Source organism: Anolis carolinensis, chromosome 3 (genome assembly GCF_035594765.1).
Source record: "Anolis carolinensis isolate JA03-04 chromosome 3, rAnoCar3.1.pri, whole genome shotgun sequence".
In the NCBI taxonomy this organism is placed as follows: Eukaryota; Metazoa; Chordata; class Lepidosauria; order Squamata; family Dactyloidae; genus Anolis; species Anolis carolinensis.
In genome coordinates this window covers 199,080,473-199,105,864 of record NC_085843.1, presented here as the reverse complement: position 1 = coordinate 199,105,864, position 25,392 = coordinate 199,080,473, and the positions used below count along the sequence as shown (strand labels likewise).

At 40.2% G+C, this 25,392-nt stretch overlaps 1 protein-coding gene across 5 annotated transcripts in view; it reads right to left on the bottom strand.

Moving 5' to 3' along the window:
- The window catches only part of ptpre (protein tyrosine phosphatase receptor type E), a 192,517-nt gene that overhangs the window by 22,443 nt on the left and 144,682 nt on the right, over positions 1–25,392 (bottom strand). For 4 of the 5 annotated variants that reach the window (XM_062976075.1, XM_062976070.1, XM_062976072.1 and 1 more), the window contains 7 exons: positions 21,714–21,804; positions 19,347–19,423; positions 18,907–18,943; positions 13,980–14,077; positions 12,939–13,058; positions 8,844–9,007; positions 4,276–4,411 (listed from right to left, as the gene is read on the bottom strand). In XM_062976075.1, the coding sequence (XP_062832145.1) occupies positions 4,276–4,411; positions 8,844–9,007; positions 12,939–13,058; positions 13,980–14,077; positions 18,907–18,943; positions 19,347–19,423; positions 21,714–21,804 (723 nt within the window). The remainder of the gene's footprint in view (positions 1–4,275; positions 4,412–8,843; positions 9,008–12,938; positions 13,059–13,979; positions 14,078–18,906; positions 18,944–19,346; positions 19,424–21,713; positions 21,805–25,392) is intronic. The other variant, XM_062976071.1, reaches the window with a different exon arrangement.

Here is a 25,392-nt window from a genome sequence, read left to right as displayed (position 1 = left end):
AATTATAGCACCGCCAATGTTTTTAGAGGTGCTGCCGTGCTGCCGCCATTGGCGCGGGGCTTTGAGAGTCTGCGCGAGCGATAGAAGCCCTGCAGAAGGAGGAAGGCCACCAGGAAGGCCTAGCTGTTCTCGTGAGGCCTGGCGAGATCTCTCGAGTTCTCGCGAGAACTCGTGAGATCTCACCAGGCCTCACAAGAACAGCTAAGCCTTCCCGGCCGCCGCCGCCGCTGCTACAGCGGCCGCCGGCTGTTTGTGGCGAGGGGGGGGGTTGCAATTTCGAGCGGGGGCGGCCCTAGGTTCACCTACTAGGCGAAATTACCTAGGGCGGGCCTGTCACAGTTTGAAGCCTGGGTGAGGGTGAGCTCCTGGCCTTTAGCCCAGCTTCTGCCTACCTAGCAGATCAAAAGCAAAATGTGAGTAGATAAATAGGTACTCCTTAAAAGTGAGAAGGTATTTAGGCACCCATAAGGAAATGCCAGAAAAATGCTGGCAATTTGATCAAGGAGGAAATTTACAAACAAAAGCTCTTTGGCAGGGAGATGGAGTGACAGCACTGCCTGTGGCCGGAACCTAACACAAGCCTCCAAGATGCTGAAGATGGGAAACACCTAAATATACCTCTATCTATGTACAATTGTCTGTCTTGTCGGTGTATAAATGGCATTGAATGTTTGCCATATATGTATGTTCTGTGATATGCCCTGAGTCCACTTCAGGGTGAGAAGGGCGGAATATAAATACAGCAAATAAATAAATAAATAATGGTTTATTCATTATGGTTTATTATTAAAGGAATAAGCCTGGATTTGCCCTAGCCTCACACCCTCCCATTTTCATTCCCACTTTGACTGCCTGTTCTATTCACTTCTTCATGTGTAGAGCAAAGATCTATATAAACATAAAGTTGCCTTGATTAACATCAGAGAGATCAATCACAGGAGTTCTAATATACAATTTGACACAATCAGAGGAAACTATATGAAGGTTTACAAAGCTACTAGAGATGATCAGAAAGCTCTAGTTTCATTTTCAAATTCCCAAATATGGACAAAACAGTAAACTGTGGTTACTAAAAACAGAAGTACACACTACTGGAGAAGGTCAGAGGAAGAAGGTACGAGGTGTTCATTTCCAGAGTGATAAATCCGAAGTGATATTTATATCTGGATGAAGCCTGAGGACCAATAAGTTGACTTGGTATAAGGCAGAATCCAGAAACTGGTGGAGTAAGAATACCCAACATGCTCTCTCGTCACTGATAAGATGTATGGTAATTCTTTTTCTATATGTTGAAATTATGTTTTCCCTTGTAGTTGTGTTGATGAAGGCGTAATGTAATGCAGAGAACAAAAGAGATGCAAGTGAAATGTCTCTATTCATATGTGTATCCAGCTCTTTAATATCCTGTTTCCCTGAAAATACGACATACCCATAAAAATAAGATATATCAGGACTTCTAAGCATTTGTGCAATATAAGCCATACCCCAAAAATAAGACATCATGATAGGCGTGGCTATGCAGCATACCAGCACGGAGCGGTAAAGAAGATGGGCAGTCCTTGTCATGTGCCGCATCGTGACAGCTGCTATCTCAGAGGTGACTAGAAAGGTGAGGGCAGTTCCATCAAGAAAGGATAAAATCACTGACCGTGTTGTTGCCAATGCACTCCGAGCAGGTTACATGGATAAGAGCTGCTCATTTAATGAGAGCTCTATTGCTTGACATGAAAGATTGGGGCCAATGGTTCTAAAGGAAATGGAGTCTTAAGAAATTCAGGATGGAATTCCGGGTTTGGAGAGTTATGACGATGTTCCAGAAGATGACGACTTAACTATATTTGAATAAATGTAGATTGTTGTACCATACTTAATAAAAATAAGACATCCCTGTAAATAAGCCATAGTGTATCTTTTTGAGAAAAAAGAAATATAAGACAGTGTCTTATTTTCAGGGAAACATGGTAGTTATAGCTTACATTTCTAAATTCCCACTTGGTCATGAAATCTACTGGATGACCTTGAGCAAGTCATACTTTCTCAGCCTCCGAGAAAGGCAAAGACAAAGCTCCTCTGAGCAAATCTTGCCAAGAAAAAACTCATGATAGGTTCATTGTGAGACAACCATAAATCAGAAACTACACATGTGATAATATCACAGACCACAACAGTTTAAGAGTAAGGAAAAAGCAATAAACAACAACCTGCAGTTCCATCCTGCTTTAAGCAGGCGGTAGTAAAACCACTATTAAAAAAGCCTTCGCTTGATCCATCTATTTGTAACAACTACAGACCAATCTCCAACCTCCCATTCTTGGGCAAGGTGCTGGAGCGGGTGGTTGCCAAGCAGCTCCAGGAGTTTCTCGATGACACTGATTTTCTGGACTGCTCGCAGTCTGGCTTCAGGCCTGGGCACAGTACCGAGACGGCTTTGGTCGCCTTGGTGGATGACCTCCGCAGAGAGCTGGACAGGGGGAGTGTGACCCTGCTGGTTCTCTTGGACATCTCAGCGGCTTTCGATACCATCGACCATGGTATCCTTCTGGGGAGGCTCTCTGGGATGGGGCTTGGTGGCACTGTGCTGCAGTGGCTCCGGTCCTTCCTGGGGGGTCGTTCCCAGATGGTGAAGCTGGGAGACTCCTGCTCGGACCCCTGGCCATTGACCTGTGGGGTCCCGCAGGGGTCTATTCTATCCCCCATGCTATTCAACATCTACATGAAACCGCTGGGAGAGGTCATCCGGAGTTTTGGAGGGCGTTGCCATCTCTACGCAGATGACACGCAAATCCACTACTCCTTTCCATCTGAATCCAAGGAAGCCCCTCGGATGCTGAACCAGTGCCTGGCCGCTGTGGCGGACTGGATGAGGAGGAACAAGCTGAGGATCAATCCTGACAAGACAGAGGCCCTCCTGGTCAGTCGCGCGTCGGATCGGGGTATTGGGTGGCAACCTGTCCTGGACGGGGTTGCACTCCCCCTGAAATCACAGGTCCGCAGTTTGGGGGTCCTCCTGGACTCAGCGCTGACGCTTGAGGCTCAGGTGTCGGCGGTGGCCGGGAGGGCCTTCGCACAACTCAAACTTGTGCGCCAACTGCGACCATACCTCGTGAAGTCTGACTTGACCACGGTGGTGCATGCCTTAGTTACCTCTAGACTGGACTACTGTAATGCGCTCTACGTGGGGCTTCCCTTGAAGACGGCCCGGAAACTACAATTGGTTCAGCGCTCGGCGGCCAGATTAATTACAGGGGCGAGCTACAGGGAGAGATCTACTCCCCTGTTCAAGGAGCTCCACTGGCTGCCGTTCACCTTCCGGTCCCAATTCAAGGTGAATACCATCATTTATAAGGCCCTAAACGGTTTGGGACCCACCTACCTTCGTGACCGTATCTCCTATTATAAACCTATTCGATCCCTCCGCTCATCCGGGGAGGCCCTTCTTTCGCCACTGCCTCTATCCCAGGCCCGTCTAGTGGGAACGAGAGAGAGGGCCTTTTCTGCTGTGGCCCCCCGACTGTGGAATTCATTGCCCTCTGAGATCAGGCAAGCCCCCACCTTATTGGCTTTTAAGAAAGATCTAAAAACGTGGCTTTTTCGATGTGCCTTCGGGGAGTAAATGTTATATACCTCTGGATTACTCCCCTTGGATTCTATCCTTTGGACTGTTTGGACTGTTCCGTCTTATACCCCTGTTCTCTTTATTTATATACCTCTCTCTCCCGAGTTTTTAATTAAATGTTCATGTGGCCCGCCCTGTCTGCTCTGATTTGCGTTGTAATGTATATGATTATTTTTGTACTATTATATTGTGTTATGATATATTGTTTTATTTTGTTATATTGTATCGTGTCTGGGCATGGCCCCATGTAAGCCGCCCCGAGTCCCCATTGGGGAGATGGTGGCGGGTTATAAATAAAGTTTTATTATTATTATTATTAACAACAAAAACGTAACAACAATGTATAGGTTCTGCAGAATATGCTAATTTCTCTGCTATTACTATAGTGAAAAAGTGGGTGCTTTTAATGAGAAATATTATATATTCTATATATATCCCTGTATTCCAGGATTTGATCCCAGGTTATCTTCTATCCCAGATTATCTGGTATATAATCCAATTCAAAGCAGATAATCTGGAATCAGATCCTGGGATATAGGGCAGTGTAGATCCAGCCTTAGTCAACACTGTCCTTCCCGATTCTGACTGAGTTCCAATGAGAGTTATAAACCACTTCCCACATTTTAAATATATTCAAAGGTAGCCCATTTATTACTTACATCAGTCTGAACCATTTGTGGGCGCTGGTTGCGAATTCGTGCTACAAAATCGAATATATCAATCTTTTGTTCTGCATGCATCATGTCAATCATGGCATCTATTACTACGAATGTGCCTGTCCGACCCACACCAGCGCTTTGAAAGAAAAGAAAAGACAATTGAGTCAAGGTATGCTGCAGTAATTCATCCGAATTTATAGCTGTGTTATCTGAAGGAACCTTGCTCTCATTATTCCTGTTTTTCTTTGTTCTTGTTAAGACGGCATGTTCAGCACCTAGTACAGTTAGTACAAGTCTTGGAAGAGTTGCTTTTGGGGTTATAGTTCCCCAAATCCTCCTGCCAGATTAGATGGTTGCCATGCTGGTTGTGAGATTCTAGCAGGTACAGCCTGGAAAAGTAACTTTTGTAAACTTTCATTTCTACTATGGGCTGCTTAACACAGTGGTTCTCAACCTGTGGGTCCCCAGGTGTTTTGGTCAACAACTCCCAGAAATCCCAGCCAGTTTATCAGCTGTTAGGATTTCTGGGAGTGGAAGGCCAAAACATCTGGGGACCCACAGGTTGAGAACCACTGGCTTAGTACAACTGATATCTGATTTTGTCCTTTGACTTTCTTAAATAAAGCAAATCAAATGAAAGAGTAAATGGAGTCAACATTTCAGAATAAATATGTACCTTTCTTCTCTATTCTAAAGAGAGAATACAGTAGCAATCAGGCCTATCAAACACCCCTCTCAAATTCACTTAGGTCCACATTCAAACATCTCTCCACTGGACCACAATCATAAGCATAAGTGCTCTTGCTGAATTTGCTTATTCAAAGAGATAACTGAAGAACATTGGTACTTATATTGGTAAAAGGGCGTGCATAGGCTCCAAACTTTCTACTTTTTCATCTTGGCACTTCCCTAGATGTTACTCTATGTTGACTTGATTTTGTTTTCCATGAGCAAAATACCTGATGTTTGGAAGAGCAGAGTAAATACAAAACAGCAATGTAGAAGAGCCCCAATCCTTACCAACATGTTTTTTTATTCTAATCCCACCCTTTCCACAAGAAACATTCTACTAAATAGAGGGTTACACTTAAGGAGGCCACTTCAGAAGAATTCCCTATTCATACAGGGAGCTTATCTGAAGCTAAGCATTAATTCTGATGGTGTCCTCCTGACATTCCTAGTTCTTGCAGTTCCAGAGAGTTGATTTCATTCTTGGGATAAGACTCCTCCAAGTCATGGTAAATCTCAATTTTCCATTAATATGGAAATAATGATAGATTCCAGAACTGGATTCATTATAACTATGTATTGTTAAGCTTGTGCAAGGTGCTAGAAATTATCACTGACTTTCAGGGCCAAAATACACATGCCATTAAGGAAACCCAATGTGATAAATGTGAGACTGCCACATTTTAGTATCAGTAGCATATAACCAGGGGCTGTAGTGGTGCAATGGGTTAAACTTGTGCTGCTAAACTGCTGACTTGAAGGATGGCAGTTCGAATCTGCGAGACAGGGTGAGCTCCCATCTGTCAGCCCTAGTTCCTGCCAACCTAGCAGTTCGAAAACATGCAAATGTGAATAGATAAATAGATACCGCTTTGGCAATTTTGCCAGCCACATAACCAGGAGGTAAAAATAAAGGCTCCTCAGCTTCAAAATGGAGAAAGCACTTCCCCAGAGCCAGAGATGGGCACCGCCTCCAGAAGCCGGAAATGAAAGGAGAAGCCTTTGCATTTGTTTGTGTTTGTGTGTCTCATTGCATGTGACTGTAAAGGCATTGAAGGTTTGCCTATGTCAACTGTAAATGCTGTCATCTGTTCTGAGTCCACTAGGGGAGAAGGGTGGAATAAAAATAAAGTGTATTATTAGTATTATTATTGAGGCCCCTATTGGCGCAAAGCGTTAAACTGCTGAGCTGCTGAACTCGCTGACCAAAAAGTTGGCGGTTCAAATCTGGGGAGTGGAACTATTAACCTCAGCTTCTGCCAACCTAGCAGTTCGAAAACATGCAAATGTGAGTAGATCAATAGGTATCGCTCTGGCAGGAAAGTAACTGTGCTCCATGCAATCAAGCTGGCCACATGATCTTGGAGGTGTCTACGGACAACGACGGTTCTTCAGCCTAGAAATAAAGATGAGCACCAACCCCCAGTCGGACACAACTAGACTTAATGTCAGGGAAAACCTTTACCTTTACCTAGTATTATTATTATATAACCTGCAATTTGACCAGAGTTTAGTACTGAGAACAACAATCCAATACAATGTAGACTTTGGCCATTGTACACATTCCGGTTTCATTTGACTACTACTTTGTTGTACAGGACTTGACCTTGCTGTGTGATTATGTCCATCTTACATTGCTCATATCTGCTGCCTTAGTGATGTTAGATTGAATTACTCTGGCTTTGGAAATCCCTGTTCAGAAGACTTGCTGCCTGGTAGGACTTGCTTTCGCTTTTACTCTTGACTGTGTGAAAGACTTGCCCTTTCTGAGCTAGAACTGAATAAATTGATTAGCCTATGCTCCAGCCTGTACCATAGGACTGTGCCTGCCATGAAACAGAACAAACTTGATAATGGGCTGATTCAGTGCTAATGAAGTAAATATTATCTAGTATTAATACTGTATATAAAATACAAGAACAGCCACTAGAGGGAGCATACTATCTACTGAATACTGATTAAAATATTATTCCAAATGACTTTTAACTTTCTTTTCAGAGGAAAAGGGCATGGCTTCCTGAACGAGGCACAAATATTTGCTTTGCGCTTGATTTGTTTGTTTTCCTCTATTGTTGCTATAACATATGTGCTCTAGATTTCTAAATAGTAAACGACTATTACATTTCTATCACAGATATAATTCAAAGTGTATCTGTTTCTCCTAAAGGAAGATATGGAGTTAGATTCTATAAGGAACAGGTTTCATTTTGACATGTTAACCCAGAGTTGACTGTAAGCAGAGTTAATGTATTCATGATTCACTTTTCTTTTCTCAGTCTGACACAAACTTGCTTCACTCTATTTTCTAGCTCAAGAAGTAGGGTTTCTCTGTCCTTCTCAGAAGCTGATTAGAGACAAATTGCCTTTGAGTCTAGATGTTCCTTCAGTCACAATAGCTATCACTGATTGCCAGTAACAACCATTGGTACCTGCACAATCTCCCTTTAAAGACATCTAAAAAGTATCTAATACCCTGACTACATTATGTGGCAATTACATTTGTAAATAATAATTGCTGTTTTGTCCCCCATGCTAATCTAAAACATAAGACATTAAATTTACATCAATTTGTTCAATATTTATTGAATTCCAAAGATGCCCGGATACATGCAGATGCAGTGGAAGATTTTTTTTTACTGTTACTGACTTCTGCTAGCAGCTGCCACTACTAGAATTGGAGATGAATGTGAGTACAAAACTCATTCATAACATGCCCCCATCTTCTATCAATTACTACTGTCTTCCCTTGCCCATGCTAAAAATATCCAGCTCCCTAAACTGTTCGACATAGGCCTCAATGCATTATTGCCATGTTTACCTTCCTGACATTTTGTTGACTTTTTTATTTGCAGTCTTTCTTAAATACGGGAACCTGAACTGAACACAGTGCACAAGGTAACACTACTATTTCTCTTGATCTGGACATTGCAGATCTGTTGATGCAGTTGCATTGACTTTTTCGTCACTCCACTACATCATAACCATCTGAAGTCAAAAGTCAACTATCCTGTATTTATGCATCTGATTTATCCTGCCCAAATGTAGTATCTTACATTGATAATTGCTAATTCTTTTAGTTTTGCCCAACTTTTCAAATCTGCTAAGATCAGCTTGAATCCTAATTTTGCATTCTAAAACATTAGCAACTGCTGCCCCAGCTTCCCCAAACTGTGGCCTGTGACTTGTAAATGTTTTGGGTGTTGGACTGTCAGTCAGAGACAGACATGTCTGGTATGGTGTTTTCTTTCTTAATAACCACAGTATTATGTTCCAAATGATTACAGAACAACTGTTTCATCAGAAATTTAATTAATCTTTCCTGGTATCAATATCAAGTATTAGTGCAAAAGGCCCTCTTTTCCTCACTTTTGGTAGACTGGAACAACACTAGCCTATCTCCAGTTTGTAGGAACCTGTCACTTCTCCAATAGTTTGAAAGGTTCTAGATATAGGCTAAGAGATGACACCTATATGTTTAGTGCCCTTAGTGCACTGGAAACTTAAATTAGTAAACAGTGATGTAGTGTGGAAAAAATGTAGGATGGATTCTTGGTCTCGAGGGGCCAGTTTGTTCTATATATAAACTGGGGGATGGAGGTGTGTGTTCTTTAATGAAGTCTTAGCTTATGCCAAACATGGATATATTTTTGATAAAACTATTCCAGAAACATGCTAGTATATGATGACCCACCTCTCTTTGCTAGGTTTCAGGTACTCATAAATCAGAGACTGAAAATACTTCTGACACATACTTTTTCTTCACAATTCCTATTAAAGCAGCTCCAAAAATATTTATGAGTGTGTCTCTGTCTTGGTCCTGTACATATATGCACACTTACCTGCAGTGAACCACAATTGGCCCAGCATGTGTAGGATTCAATGACTTTACTTTCTTTAGGAATTTCAGCATTCCAATAGGTGTGAAAGGCACTCCAAAATCAGGCCAGCTGGTGAAATGAAGCTGAGTTACAAGTCTTGGAGCTTTGCAACCTTCAGATACCTGCTAGAAACCCAGAAACAAAATATGAATATGATATTTTGTATTTTGAGATAAAATGAAGATGAATATTACAAAATTTTGAAATGTTCACCCTCATTCTGAAGAAAGTACACCTGGTACTAGAAATGTATTTTTAGTACCAACTTAACATCTCTTTGTCTGTACAACCATTTCCAATTATTGTATTCTGAAATAGCTGCATAGTTCAATTTCTACTTTATTATATTGTTTACCTCTATATGCTTTAAATGTTTTTAAATTCTGTTTTAGATATGGAAAAAGGTGTATTTCATGAAGTCCCAAAATAAAGTCTCAAATCTTAGAACCTTATCACACACACTTATACCACATCTCTGACACATTTTGCATACTGGTGCCTATCACAAGACACAAGGTCTGTTTCATCAGTCACTCAGATACTCGCAGGAACACCTCAGCAAGTGAGAGTCAAAAAGTGGCAGGCTAATACCCAGAACCTCAATAAGTGGCTGATACTGGATGAGAAACTCCCCCCTGAGCACACAGAAGACTGGGCAACTTGGAAGGTGCTGAACAGACTGCACTCTGGCACCATGAGATGCAGACCCAACCTTAAGAAATGGGGCCACAAAGTGGAGTCCACGACATGTGAGTGTGGAGAAGAGCAAACCATAGACTACCTATTACAATGCAGTCTGAGCCCTGCCACATGCACAATGGAGAACCTCCTTATAGCAACACCAGAGGCACTCCAAGTGGCCAGCTACTGGTCAAAGGACATTTAGTATAATACCAAGTTTTTAACTTTGGGTTTCTAAATACTTTACAACTATACTCTCGGTTCACTTCTGATATGATAAATAAATAATCAGTCACTCACAGACAAAGAATCTGCCATGATATCCTTTTGTAAAATAGAAAACAATCAACTTCATTTGTTTTTCTCTGCATGTGTCAGAAACAGAGTTTTCTGTGTGTGATGGATAGAACCTGCAGGTCTTCTGCAGCTCAGTGGATCTTAAGTCTGCAGTACACTTCTGGAGGCTGTCATAGAAAGACGCCAAGTAAAGTCATAAATGTTTTCTGCTTTCTCACTATTGTTTCCTTTTTAATTCTTTTTTTTTAAAAATGGAACTGTGTGCACAGCTCTGTGGGAACAAAAAGATGTATTTAATGTATGTCCATTGGGATAGAAGCCACATACTTGCATGGCTGCAAAAGATTGGACAAAAAGAGAAAAAGGAAGACCGCGACATAGAGGAACATCAAGTGGATTTGGAGAAGTCATCCCTTGGCTGTGTCAAGGATATGTCAAACACACATTATTTTACCAAAGAACCAGGATACATACGGCAGCATAAATCCAATACAAAAATCCAGGAACAATCCTTCAAACTTGGAAGCATGAAACATGAATGAACAAAAACATGAAACTTGGATTCTCTTAGCAGGCTTAACTAGGACTTGGCAAGAAATGTTGCCTCAATTACCAACGTTGACCAGACTGCTGGAAAATCCTTTTGGTCTCTCTAATATACATGTGAAATCATGCCATTTTCCCTGACTATCTGATAATGGCTTCTTTTCTAACAAGACCTTCTGAGATTCTGCTGCACAGCCCGGAGTTTACGAAAACTAACTCTCTTTTTCTTCCTTTTTCTACCAACGAAAACAACAAAAAAGGCTTTTTTGCTTACGTTGGTAGAAAAAGGAAGAAAAAGGAGGCGATAGGGCCTCTGCAAGGAGAAGATGGGGTGATGGCGACAGGGGACAGGGAAAAGGCAGAACTGCTCAATGCCTTCTTTGCCTCGGTCTTCTCACAAAAAGAAAGCCATCTTCAACCTCAGCAACATGGATTGGACGAAGGATTGGGGGAAATCCAACCCCAAATAGGGAAACAAGCTGTCCAGGAACACCTGGCCTCTCTAAACGAATTCAAGTCCCCAGGGCCAGATCAGCTACATCCAAGAGTATTGAAGGAATTAGCGGAAGTTATTTCAGAACCACTAGCAATTATTTTCGAGAGTTCTTGGAGAACGGGAGAAGTCCCAGCAGATTGGAGGAGGGCGAATGTGGTCCCTATCTTCAAGAAGGGAAAAAAGAACGACCCAAACAATTACCGTCCGGTCAGCCTCACATCGATACCAGGCAAGATTCTGGAAAAGATCATCAAGGAAGTGGTCTGCGAACACTTAGAAACAAATGCGGTCATTGCTAATAGTCAACACGGATTTACCAAAAACAAGTCATGCCAGACTAATCTGATCTCTTTTTTCGATAGAGTTACGAGTTGGGTCGATACAGGGAATGCTGTGGATGTAGCCTACCTGGATTTCAGTAAGGCCTTCGACAAAGTCCCCCACGACCTTCTGGCAAATAAACTAGTAAAATGTGGGCTAGACAAAACTACGGTTAGGTGGATATGCAATTGGCTAAGCGAACGAACCCAAAGGGTGCTCACCAATGCGTCATCTTCATCATGGAAAGAAGTGACAAGTGGTGTGCCGCAGGGCTCTGTCCTGGGCCCGGTTCTGTTCAACATCTTAGACGAAGGGTTAGAAGGCACGATCATCAAGTTTGCAGATGACACAAAACTGGGAGGGATAGCTAACACTCCAGAAGACAGGAGCAGAATTCAAAATGATCTTGACAGACTAGAGAGATGGGACGAAACTAACAAAATGAAGTTCAACAGGGACAAATGCAAGATACTTCATTTCGGCAGAAAAAATGGAAATCAAAGATACAGAATGGGGGACGCCTGGCTTAACAGCAGTGTGTGCGAAAAAGACCTTGGAGTCCTCGTGGACAACAAGTTAAACATGAGCCAACAATGTGATGCAGCAGCTAAAAAAGCCAACGGGATTCTGGCCTGCATCAATAGGGGAATAGCATCTAGATCCAGGGAAGTCATGCTCCCCCTCTATTCTGCCTTGGTCAGACCACACCTGGAATACTGCGTCCAATTCTGGGCACCACAGTTGAAGGGAGATGTTGACAAGCTGGAAAGCATCCAGAGGAGGGCAACTAAAATGATTAAGGGTCTGGAGAACAAGCCCAAGAGGAGCGGCTTAAAGAGCTTGGCATGTTTAGCCTGCAGAAGAGAAGGCTGAGAGGAGACATGATAGCCATGTACAAATACATGAAGGCAAGTCATAGGGAGGAGGGAGCAAACTGCAGGGCAGTTTTCTGCTGCCCTGCAGACTAGGACACGGAACAATGGCTTCAAACTACAGGAAAGGAGATTCCACCTGAACATCAGGAAGAACTTCCTCACTGTGAGGGCTGTTCGACAGTGGAACTCTCTCCCCCGGGCTGTGGTGGAGGCTCCATTCTTGGAGGCTTTTAAGCAGAGGCTGGATGGCCATCTGTCGGGGGTGCTTTGAATGTGATTTCCTGCTTCTTGGCAGGGGGTTGGACTGGATGGCCCATGAGGTCTCTTCCAACTCTACTATTCTATGATTCTATGATTCTTACCTATGAGCTCTTTATACTCTCCACTAGGAGTTTCATCCTCTGAACTTATTTCAGCCTCTGACCTTGCTTCTCTAGAGAAAGACATCTCAGCAGCATCTGCTCCTCTCTCTGGAATGTGCCCTTCACTAGCTGCTGGAGACACAGGAGACCCAAACCGCTCAGTTTTCGGACTTAAAAACTGTTGCTGGCTTGCAGGCCCAAAAATCCCATGATTCACTTCCTCATTGACATTAGGAGCAGGCACAATCATGTGCTGAACTACAACATGGGTTATGACTCATGGTGAAGTTTAAATCTCTACTCAGACCAGGAGACCCATTGTGGAACCTTGAATAATCACACTCTCAGCCTCAGAGGAAGGCAAAGTCAAACCCTCTTCGAACTAATTTTGTCTAGAAAACCCCATGACAGATTTGCCTTAGGGTTGCCATAAGTCAAAAATGTCTTGAAGACACACCAATAAAAGATATTTACTTACTGACTGAATACAGAACTTCCGAATGGTATAATCCACAAGCACTATACAGTCTTCCACTGAAACTCGGATGTTTCCGTAAGTCCAGCATCCTTGATCAGGCCAGTATTGGAAACATTTGTCCTATGTAGACAGTAACAACCAAACATACCAGGTGAGACTATGTTGTATGTTTTCATTAAAATGACTGGTTATAAAATTATGCAATTATTTTGAAACTACCAAGGATGAGCTTTTCACTAAATACTGAATCATACTGAGACTAAATCTGATCACAATTATATAAAACTCTAATTATATTAACAATAAGAGCAATAGTATGTCTGTGATACTTTAATTCATTTTGTACTTTAATCAACTACATTATATGAACCAATAAAACACATGAGAAAGTATGATTGGGCCTGAACATGCAGGTTAATGCCCTGGTTCTCAACCTGTGGATCCCCAGGTGTTTTGGCCTACAACTCCCAGAAATCCCAGCCAGTTTACCAGCTGTTAGGATTTCTCGGAGTTGAAGGCCAAAACATCTGGGGACCCACAGGCTGAGAACCACTGATATAGGGTATAGTGAAATTTGGTAATTCAAAAATGACAGTGATTTAAGATGAAAGATATAAAGACATTATTTGATGTTTGCCATAACGTATTAGTCATTATTGTTATAATATTTTATACCACACATGCTGCTAACAAATGCAGAAAAAAGAATACTGTTGCCAGTAATATAGGAAACATTTTATTAGTTTAAAATGAATACACAATTACTAAAATACAGATAAAAAGCGGAGCTTTCATAAGACAATTGTCTTCAGGCTAAAAACTTGACTCAAAACTCTGGCCTAGAAATTTACAGGGTTAGTCACTAGGGACTTTTTATGAACTGAGAAGTTTCAGTTTTCCTTCCATATTGCAGCAATTGTGTGAGAGACTAAAATCTTATTAAAGAACTCAACCAGGAAGTGGTTGTATTAGTAACAGTCTTGTGGGTTATGGAAGAGATGCAAACAAAATGAGAGAATAACTTCATGAAAAGTACATCACCTCTTTTCTTTCTTTTATATTTGTTAACATGACAATCGTGGCAGTCTTCTGTTCCCATATCATCCTCCAGAAATCATTTGTCGTGTCTTGCTTAGGACCTACACACAGGATACAAATACTGGATCAAACTATACAGAAACCAAACAACAAACATTAGGTATTAAAACACCAGCAATATGTAGATATCTAAAAAAAGCCAGAAATGATCTTCATCTAGTATCTACACATTTCTAATGTACCATGAAAGGTTATCTATGGCGCGCCAAAGATACAAACCACAAAAGAAGGGATTGTGTTTCCATATGTGAGTATTTTACATCAGAATGATCTGAGTCAGTGGTTCTCAATCTTTGGTCTTCTGGATGTTGTGGGCCAACTCTCGGAAGTCCCAGTTGGTATGGCCACAAATTTTGAGAAATTAATTCCCAAATATCTTGATGACAAAAGTTTGAGAACCACTGATCTAAGCTACTAGGACCCCCATCTACACTGCCATATAAAATCCAGATTATCTGATTTGAACTGGATTATATGGCAGTGTAGATTCATATAAACCAGTTCAAATCAGATAATCTAGATTATCCGCTTTGATAGTCTGGATTATATGGAGGTGTAGATCCAGCTTGGGAAGCAGAAAAGGGAACTCTCATCTGAGGCTGCTTCTACACTGCCATATAATCCAGATAATCAAAACAGATAATCTAGATTATCTGATTTGAACTGGATCGTATGTGTCTACACTGTCATATAATCCAGTTCAAAGCAAATAATCTGAACTATATATGGCAGTGTAGAAAGGGCCTTAGTAACCTCCTGAGTTACATGCTATGTTTTTACCATATTGCCTACAACTTCATACGTTTTCAAAAATAATTATATCAAAAATATATAGATAGCAGAGATTAGCTCACAGAAGGAATGATACCATGAGCATAATACCCTATTATTATCCTAAGGTTCTTTAAGGTGCTTTGAGGTGCTTCTAAGTAAATCAGTATATCACTGAGTAATTCGCAACAGATCACCCATGACTTCTTACTGCCAAGATGTTCACAGTAGTAATAGTCCATCTGCCCACACCTACCAATTAGGTCGCTGAACCACAGAAAAATTGGGTGGAAGAAAAATTGATTTTTGTCTAAAAGGATGGTGAGCTAATTTCTTGCTCTGAAAAACATGCCTGGGCAGCGATGCACTTCTGATGTTTCCTAATCTTTAATTCTATGTGTATTTCTGGACTTCTTTCTGACTCAGTACTAGGTTAATAACACATTTTTATCTTGATTTATGTTTTTTAAAAAAATCTCAAGCAGAATATTGTAAAACCAGATACAATAGAACCAATACTAAAAAACAAAACAAGAAAGGGTGTATCTACATTGTAGAATTAATACAATTTGACACCACTGTAACTGGTATGGCTCAATGCTTTCGAATCCTAAGGCAAAATACTTTGTAAAACTACAACTCCCTTGAATCCATAGCATTGAGCCATGGCTGTTAAAGTGATGCCAAACTGCATTAATAGTACAATGTTGATGCAGTTGAAGATAACAAATTAATAGGTAACTAAAAATAAGAAAAAGACTCAAGAAACCCAACTTTTTAGTTGATACCTAAAAACATCCAAAGTTCATCAGGCACTTAATCTCTATACGGAGAGCTCAATTTACATGGTAACCTCTGTATAACAATCAAACAAGCCCTGATATATTTGATTTGGCTCACCAGTGGATCTTAAAGAAAGTAGATAGCAAACTAGAACTCCACCCTCCTGTTTTACAAGGTACCGACTCATGAAACTGAAGCATGAACAAATGCAATAAAAAGAAGAATGGAAACACCTTAACAGAAGAAATACTTCCTAAAAACAGGTATTGGCAAATTGGTGGCTCACTTGGCCCTATTTTTGCTGTGCTGACTATGCTAGTCCTGCTAGTATAGACTAGTAGACAGCACAAAGAAGAATCAGCAGTGTTTCCAAATTGCTTACAGACAAAAATTGTGCTGTTTCAGCAAACATGCCACCAGACAAGAATTATGCTTACTAGAGCACATGTGTCAAACTCAATGTAAGTGGGCTGCATCCAGCTCACCATGTCATTTTATATGACCCTATAGGCCAGTGGTTCTCAACCTGGGGTCCCCAGATGTTTTTGGCCTTCAACTCCCAGAAACCCTAACAGCTGGTAAACTGGGTGGGATTTCTGGGAGTAGTAGGCCAAAAACATTTGTGGACCCCAGACTGAGAACCATTGCTCCAGATGCTGGACTACAACTCCTGTATTACTCAACATTAGACATCATGATTAAAGCTGATGGGAGTTGATATACAATAACAACTGGAAGGCTGCAGTTTGTTCTGTTTAGTCAGGACAATGGGTTTTGGATTTGGATACAAGGGTTGTGGATATGATGTCCGACCTTAAAATGTCCTTGAACCTTTTCCCAACCTCTAAGCCACAAGTGCTGTTGGATCATAATTCCCATTATTCCCAGTCTGCATGACGGATAATAAAAAGTGATGGGAATTGTCATTCAATAACATCTAGGAACCTAAATTGATTAAAAACTAAAGAGCACGACCACTATGTAAAACAAATTATAGTTGGTTCTCTGTATCCATAGATTCTCCATCCACAAGCTCTTTAACCTTTTCCCAACCTCTGAGCCACAAATGCTGTTGGGTCATAATTGCCATTATTCCCAGTCTGCATGGCGGATAATCAAAAGTGATGGGAATTGTCATTCAATAACATCTAGGGACCTAAATCGATCAAAAACTAAAGAGTACGACCACTATGTAAATATATATATATATATACTAGCTGTGCCCTGCCACGCGTTGCTGTGGCCATTTGGAATTGTAGTGAATAGCCTCGCTGCTTCAAAGCCTGGCCGTTTTCTACATAGGGTATCCTTGCTAGGCCAGGTTGAATGAGATGAAGTAGCCTCGTGGTTTCCAAAGTCTGGCTTTGAAGCTGCAAGGCTGTTCAGTGTTAATCAAGGTGGGCCACAAAGGGGTTGATATATGTGTGGAATAACGTGCAGTGTGGTAGAAAGAACTGTTGTCTGGTTGAGGCAGGTGTTGCCATGGATCTCCTTGATTAGCATTGAATAGGCCTGCAGCTTCAAGGTCTGCCTGGTTAGTACTTGGAAGAATCCTTTACTGGGACGTGTTAGCTGGGTGTGATTATTTAAGTTGTTTCGCATTGAATGGTCTTATAGCTTCCAAGTCTGGCTGCTTCCTGCGTGAGGGAATCCTTTGTTGGGAGGTGTTAGCAGGGCCTGGTTGTTTCCTATGTGGAATTCCCCTGTGTTCTGAGTGTTGTTGTTTATTTAGTGTCGTGATTTTAGAGATTATATTGATAATGTTATATGATTTGCCTGGAACAGGATTATATGAGGCCCCTTCTACACAATGGTTTAAAATTCACACTGAAGTGGTGTTTTTTTTTTTGGGGGGGGGGGTTGTTTTTTGGGTTTTTTTGCTGTGGCCTAGGAGGCAGCCTGGCTTTGAAGCTGCAAGGCTGTTTAGTGTCAATCAAGGTGGGTCACAAAGGGGTGCATTCTGGTTTTTGAGGGTTTTTTGGCCCCATGGAGGTTAGGGATGTGTAGTTTGTTTGTAAGAACGTAGAGACGTGGATGAGGGGTTGTGTTGTCAATTTTCTAGGTTGGGGGCCTTTAGTTTTGTTGTTTTGCCCGGTGGAGCGATGCCATTCTCCTTTTATATATATAGATATATAGTTGGTTCTCTGTATCCACAGATTCTCCATTCATGAGTTCAATGGCCTTTGAAGGGTAAAGCTGATGAGACCCTCGATGAAAATGGGTTTGACACCCCTGAAATAGGACCAAACTTCTTGAGGCAGAATCAGTTTACATTACTTCTGCCTTGTACATTATAATTCCTATATTGATAAGGCATATGTTCCAAGACCCATTATGAATACCATGGATAATAGCTGCAGTCAGGTTGCTAAATGAGGCTGGTTACATGAAGCACACATAACTCCTCTGCTACAGAATCCTATTCTGGATACGTTTTGGCTAAACTTGTACTGAAAGCATACCATAGAACTGGACTGGAGAACCTGGAGGCCCAAAACAATTCTGGGGAGAATTTTTGGGGGGAGTGTGGGTAAGTGTTGAAACCATGGACACTGAATACATGTAGTAGATGTTGTTTGCAGAGTAACAGAGATAAGTATGAGCAACAAGGAGTAGGAAGCAGCGTACACAGCACATGTAATGTGAGCAAACAGCCAGAGTTTCTAAAATAATGTTGCTCACTGCTCAAGCTGGAGATAACTGAAACAGACTGGAGCAGAATAGGAGTAAACAAATATAAAAATATTAAAAGGTAAAAGATAAAAGTAAGGAAAACAATGACGATACCGGAGCTCAGCTGAATGCCTCTTAACTCTCCGGTGTCCGCCTCTCCAGGTAGCTTTTAGAAAGTCTACTTACAACTTGCATAGATGATTATGTACTATTTTGGGTTCACAGGGGAAGCCTTTTAAAATCTCCTACCCTTCTGAAACCTTTTTCAGATGTGGTATATAGTGTTAAAGAGCCAAAGATTACAACTCACTGCTAGTCCTGCCCCAATATAACAGGAATAGTATGATGCAATACCAAAAAAAAGAAGAAAACGAATGAAGTAAAAAAAAAAAAAGACATCTCTTACAAGGTAACTTTTCAGGGAGCTGAAAACCAGTTCTGGTAACTGCCTACACTACAATGGATAAGACAACATTAAAAAGAACTGTATATCAGAAAATCTCTAAAAATAGGACTCTTTTTAAAAAATTAATTAGACTTATTCACAGGGGGAACAAATGTGCAGATTCATAAACTGTATTTCATGTGCAGATATACAGAACAAAACTTTTAAGAGGAGTTAGTGAAAGAACTGGGAAATTACCTTGAGCTGCTATAAATTTATTCTTTTCCTTGTACCCCTAGAGGGAGAAAGTAGATATATATAGTTTCTTTTTAAATTAGAAATACATAAAAAGATTCATTTTCTAGCTCTCAGGCCAAGATCATATGCACTTGTAATACAGCGTAAATGTACACCAGAATATCTAGGCTGGATTCCACAATTATTCACTGGATTCAGTGGCCTTGTGCATTAGAATCAATCAGCATCCCACCCACCAGTTTAAATGTGAGTCAGAAAATAGGCTGCGTGTGCATTTAGAAAATGACTGGCTGCACTTGAGGCTGTTGTTATGCAACCTTTGATGAAGTGCAATGGCTTTCACGGTGATCTTTACAGTAGCGTAGTGCCCAACAGAATTCAGCTTCTAACAATGTATTGCTTTTTTTTAGAAGTATACATTTAAAGAAATTTTTACTTACATCTATGTATGAAGCATTAATATAGTCTGTACACGGAGCTCCGTCTGTCTGCGTTAATACCACTCTGGAATGATCATCTGTAATGTAAAATCATATGCAATCAAAACTATTACAGCAAATATGGATACACCATTGACAACCTGATGAAATGGATAATTTCCCTCTCAAAACAGTACAAATCTAAAACATTTTTCATCTACTATGTATGGCAACTAAACACCCCATCCCGAATTAAACCAATAGTTTTTAAACATCCAGGCTACCATAAACATGTAGGAAAATTGTGGCTTAATGGCTTCAACTGTAAGATAACTCTATGTAACAAAATTTGAACAATTTTCTGTTCTTGGTTTGAAAGTGTTAGCTATATATATAAAAGAGTGATGGCATCAGGGCAGCGGACAAAACAACAAAACTACAGGCCCCCAAACCTCGAAATTTGACAACACAACCCATCATCCACGGCTCTAGGTTGATACAACAAAAAGAAAAGAAAAATAAAGTCCTAATTAGAGGGAGAGGAATAATTGTTTTTATCCAATTGCTGCCAGTTAGAAGTCTAAGCTCTGCCCACTTGGTCTCCTAGCAACCGACTCAGCCCAGGGGACAGGCAGAGTTAGGCTTCACTTAGGCCACTTCCACAGATTATCTAAAGCCCCAGCTTCTGCCAACCCAGAAGTTCAAAAACATGCAAATGAGAGTAGATGAATAGGTACTGCTCCAGCAAGAAGGTAACGGTGCTCCATGCAGTCATGATGGCCACATGACCTTGGAGGTGTCTATGGACAACGCCGGCTCTTCGGCTTAGAAATGGAGATGAGCACCAACCCCCAGAGTCAGACATGACTGGACTTAATGTCAGGGGAAAACCTTCACCCTTTACCTTAACTACCACCAATACCTCAATACTTTATTTCTCATACCACCATACTTCGCCACAGCAACACATGGCCGGGCACAGCTAGTTTCCTGTATAACTCTGTGATACTTATTTTGAAAGTAGTTGTTTATACATCCTTTTTGGTGGTTGCCACAAACTATGTTGAATTGGTTGAGACTCTGTGAGATATTCATTGAAAAACTATAGCAAAATGTGCTTCAAGAAGTCCCACAAAAACAAAATATAAACTTTTCCCATATTTTTTTAATGATAGAACCAAATAGAAAATGACATTTATAACCCTGGAACAAAAATTGTGTAGTGTGTAGTGTAATAAGCTTTAAAAGGCAACTATACTTTTATCAGATGCATAAAAATAATCGACAGTTCACACTAAAAAGACCAAAGTATTCTTGTTTAGAGGCTCTAATGACTTTAAAGGAATGTGTTCAGCTTGTTTTTGATGAGGTTACACTTTGCAGTTTCAAAGTGTTTCTGAATCTAACCCTACCTTTTAATGTACAGATGACAAGGTATGCCTTTGCAAGATGTTCTCTTTTTTATATTCTAGACACAATTGTTGACTGAAATGTATTTTATCCATCTGGTTTGGTCTAGAATGCTAGAACTAACAGTATTCTAGACCAAAACCATATTATAATTTGGTACTACGTCACTGAGCAGCACTTAGCCACTGAAATCCTAACTGGCTTTGAACTAGGATATCTCAAGATCTGTTATCATTCGAATATGGTGAAGCAAGTTGCTTAGTTGTAGATGGTTTTAAAAAAAAAATCCTATCAAGAGAATAATATGTTATAAAGAGAGAGAAGAGCTATTACCTACACCGGAATAACAAGATACCTTGTGGCTTTTTTTCGTATCAGGAGTGACTTGAGAAACTGCAAGTCACTTCTGGTGTGAGAGAATTGGCCATCTGCAAGGACTTTGCCCAGGGGATGCCCGGATGTTTTTTGATGTTTTTACCATCCTTGAGGGAAGCTTCTTTCATGTCCCAGCATGGAACTGGAGCTGATAGAGGGAGCTCATCCGTGCTCTCCCAGGGTTGGATTCGAACCGGCAACCTTCAGGTCAGCAACCCAGCCTTCAAGTCATCAGTCCTGCCAGCATAAGGGGGGGGGGGGCTCCTACCTTGTTGCTGCAACAGGCCAAAAGCCTGTCTAGTCCAGTATCTTTTTTCTCATTGGCCTTCTAGATACCATTGGTAAGCATAAAAACACTTCACAATAGTAACAATGATTGCTCACACTCTTTGCCTCTCTGTTCATAATTACAATTGTGAATGTATTTTATATTCTGCCCATAAAAGTTTTTGCCATACAAAATGTGTTTTTCCCTTAAGGTGCCAAAAGTCTGTTATTTTGTTGTAACAAAAAGCTAGAGCTATCTGTCTAGCCATGCTGTTCAAAAATTGCTATTACAAATACTTTATGTTTATAATATATTCACATATAGATGCTACTTACAAGGTAATATATTGGGATATCTGTTTTTCTCTCTGTTTTCCTCTTTGTTGGCCATCTCAAGTGTTCCTTGCATATATCCAGGAGGTAATGACTACAGAGAAAATAAGCTGAGTTAATTCAAGACATCCAGTCATAATGAATAGGTAAATATCTTATGCTTTAGGTAAATTATTTATGCCCTATAAAGTTTCATATTATCCGCATGACTTTAAGTTTTATGTATTTAACTCAACATTAATGGAAAACACCAGATTAGGAATAAATTTCATCTTGGAAGCAAGATACATTTTTGTTATTTACTAAACTGCTGTTATCACCAGTTAGCACTGCAAACTCTTAGGCTCAATATACTATTGTATAACAGTCTTTAAAAATGGAAGTTGAAATCTGTTTGTAAAGAATCAAGATTACCAGTTATGTATATTGGACTCACAGTCCTTAACAGTGAGAATCCAAAATAAGAAGTTATAATTATGCAAGGTAGTGGAACATGAGAAGGTAAGTAATTATGTCCCTCTATGTATGACAAGGCTGAATGTATTAATAAAACTCTTTTACAATCCAGGAATACAATGGAACATGTATTGACACTGAAAATTATACTGATTATAAACTACAAGCACTCCCCAAGTTATGAAAAAGATAGGATATGTAAGTTTGTTCTTAAGTTGAATTTGTGTATAAGTCAGAACAGATACATTTTTCAAGTATAACTCCACATATCTGTCTGGCTATCTATCTATCTATCTATCTATCTATCTATCTATCTTTGGATAGCATAGGGAAGGAAAGTGTGTTTTGCTGTCTTTGCCCCTATTCAGAAGTTTTCCCCTCACTTTCTGTCCCTGTGATAATTGCATTTTGAAAATTTAGCTTGTTGTGGAAACAAGGATTGATGAGAAAGCTTCAGTGGAGCCACCTTTTCCACATGATAATAACTCTTTCAGGAGTGAATTTCCCTTCTGAGGGGTAGATTTCTCTCACTTCCTGTTGTCTCACCCTCTTCTTAACTACGAGTCATTTGTAAGTTGGATTTTTGTAACTCGGGGACTGCATGTCTATGACCTAAATCCTATTAATAGTTCCAAATAGAGAAGATCCACTGAGGCCATGACAATTGTATGTTAATACTTGTGCAGGACCCAATGATCTACAGATCTAGTGAGTTACATAGGGTTAAATTTAATGTGACATTTGAGACAGCGGTGAAAGACAAAGAGTTAAGCTACACACACATTCCATTGTCACAAATCAGGCTACCTATGGCCTGATACCAACTGTATACAGTTTCCTCATAAAAGGAAGAGGGTTATATTGGGAACTGTAAAAACTAGCAGTTTCCAGATACATACTGCACTGTGAAGAAATTCACCTCTAAACCACAGTTCAAACCAGACCAATGGGTTCTGACAGAGTATATCAGTTGATAAGGAAGTCATCTCATCTGGTTACTTCTTGTTGCCACAACATGCATAAATTTATGTTTGTGGATTCAATAACAGTGTTTGTGTTGCCTCCAAAAGCTTGCTTTTTTCCTGCCTCTCCTCAGAGGAAAATAATTTGAGCAAAATCTTGACATAAGCAACATTGATGCAGCTTATTTTTATGAACTCTATTTTCTAATTATTTAATTATTATATAAATATAAACACATACTATCTTTGGAGAAAAACCTTTAAAAATTCTTGACCACAGAATTTTGTGTTTTCATCAGAAGAATTGTGCAAAACTAGCAAACTGAACTTCTTGTTTTTCATAGGGAACTAGAACAAAATGAGACAAGGGAGACTTGTTTGTTCCTATTTCAGAATTTCTCTAGAAAAGGTGTTTGAAGAAAACTAGTACCATTGTATATTTTCTCTCAACCAGTGTTACACCATAGTTTTGGATGGCCTCCGAGAGACTGCCCAGCCATGAAAACTCACTGAGTGACCATGGTAAAGTTACCCACTTTCTCACTGCTTCAGAGAAAGGCAAATATAAACTATCTCTTGCCATAGGTCAGAAACTATTTGAAAGCATGCAACAAAGGGAGTGGTAAAGCTCATTATTCCTATGCAGACAGTCCAGGATTCAATCTTCTGAATAACAAAGTAGGGAAAGTAAATTATCCACTCTATACTGTTTCCTTTGAAAACAACTGGCAACCATAACAGTTGCCATATGTATCACAAGCATTTCAAACCAAGAATCCTACAAAATCAATTTGAACATTTAGTTTAAATAATTTGGTCTTGACTAATTCATGCCATGTAAATACTACTTCAGCACCTGCAGTTGCTCAGGTAGCAGCATGGAAAAGAAATTGAAGGAAACTTTCTGATAAGTTTACAGTTCACCACAAAGACTGGAGAGTTGCATTATGGAAGAGCAAACAGACTGTTCCTCTCCTGCTTCTCCATATCATTTCTTCCCCTTTCTTCTTTTGAATTTCCCCACAAAGGTGAGGAAATTGTAACCTTTGTGGCCCAATACAATCTTCAACTCATTTAACTCATTTGTAATTTCCTTCTTCCATTCCCCAAAGGCATCAGATTATGTCCAATTGATCATGGAAACTAAAAACAGCAAACCCAGTTAGTGCTCAGGCGGGAAAATGCCAACAAATATCAAGTGCTGTGGGCTATATTTCAGAAGAATAAACTAACAAAACTTTGAAGATTACTTGCTTATGAAAACCCTATGAAAATTGTGGTTTGTTAAATTTGACAAGTGACTTAAAAGCACACACACACACACACACAATAGCCACATTGCTTGGGAGAGTTTTTGTTCTGAGCCTTCAAGTACTTTCTGATTTATGATGACCTCAGAGTATTATTGTTGTTGTTGTTGTTGTTGTTGTTGTGAACCTATCATGGTTTTTTTTTCTTGGCAAGAGTTGTTCAGAGGGGGGTTGCTGTTGCCTTTCTCTGAGGTCAAGACAGTGTGACTTGCTCAAAACCAGCCAAGAGGGTTTCCTTGGCTGAACCGGAAACTCTGGTTTTTAGCCCTTTTCCCTGTCATAGTTGCCCACATGTTTAAGCACTAAAGATTGCAATAGACAGCAGAAACAATAGCACACTGCAAAGTTGCTTTAGGTGTGAAATTTCTGCAGTAATTCTAACACATTCATTGTTGCTAACTGCTATCAAATTGACTTTGACTTATGACAACCTTATGAAGGACAGACCTCAAAGTCATTTTGTCATCAACTGCCCTGCTCAGGTCTTTCAAACTTAGGCCATTGCTTCATTGATTGAGTCTATCCACCTGCAATGCTTTTTACCTTACCAAGCATTATTGTTTTTTCTAGTGAGTCATGTCTTCTTATGATATTGGCAAAGTATGATAGCTTTGTCAACTGTGCTTTTGGGGAGTGCTCAGACTTGCTCTAGGATCCATGTATTTGTCTTTCTGGCAGCCCAAAGTATCTGCAGAACTCTCCTTCAGCACTAATTTCAAATGAGTTGACTTTCTTCCTATCAGCATTTTCCACTTTCCAATCCACTGTACACACAAAAATTGAAAGTACAATAAATAGCAAGGGCTAACCTTACATTAGTATTCAATTATATATCTTTACACCTTAGGATGTTATGTAGCACAGATCTGTTATCCTGGGGCTGGTCTGGCATGACATAAATTAGATCAGCATTGGGATGTTCTCATAGCCAGCTGCTGTGGAGGAAGGAAGGAG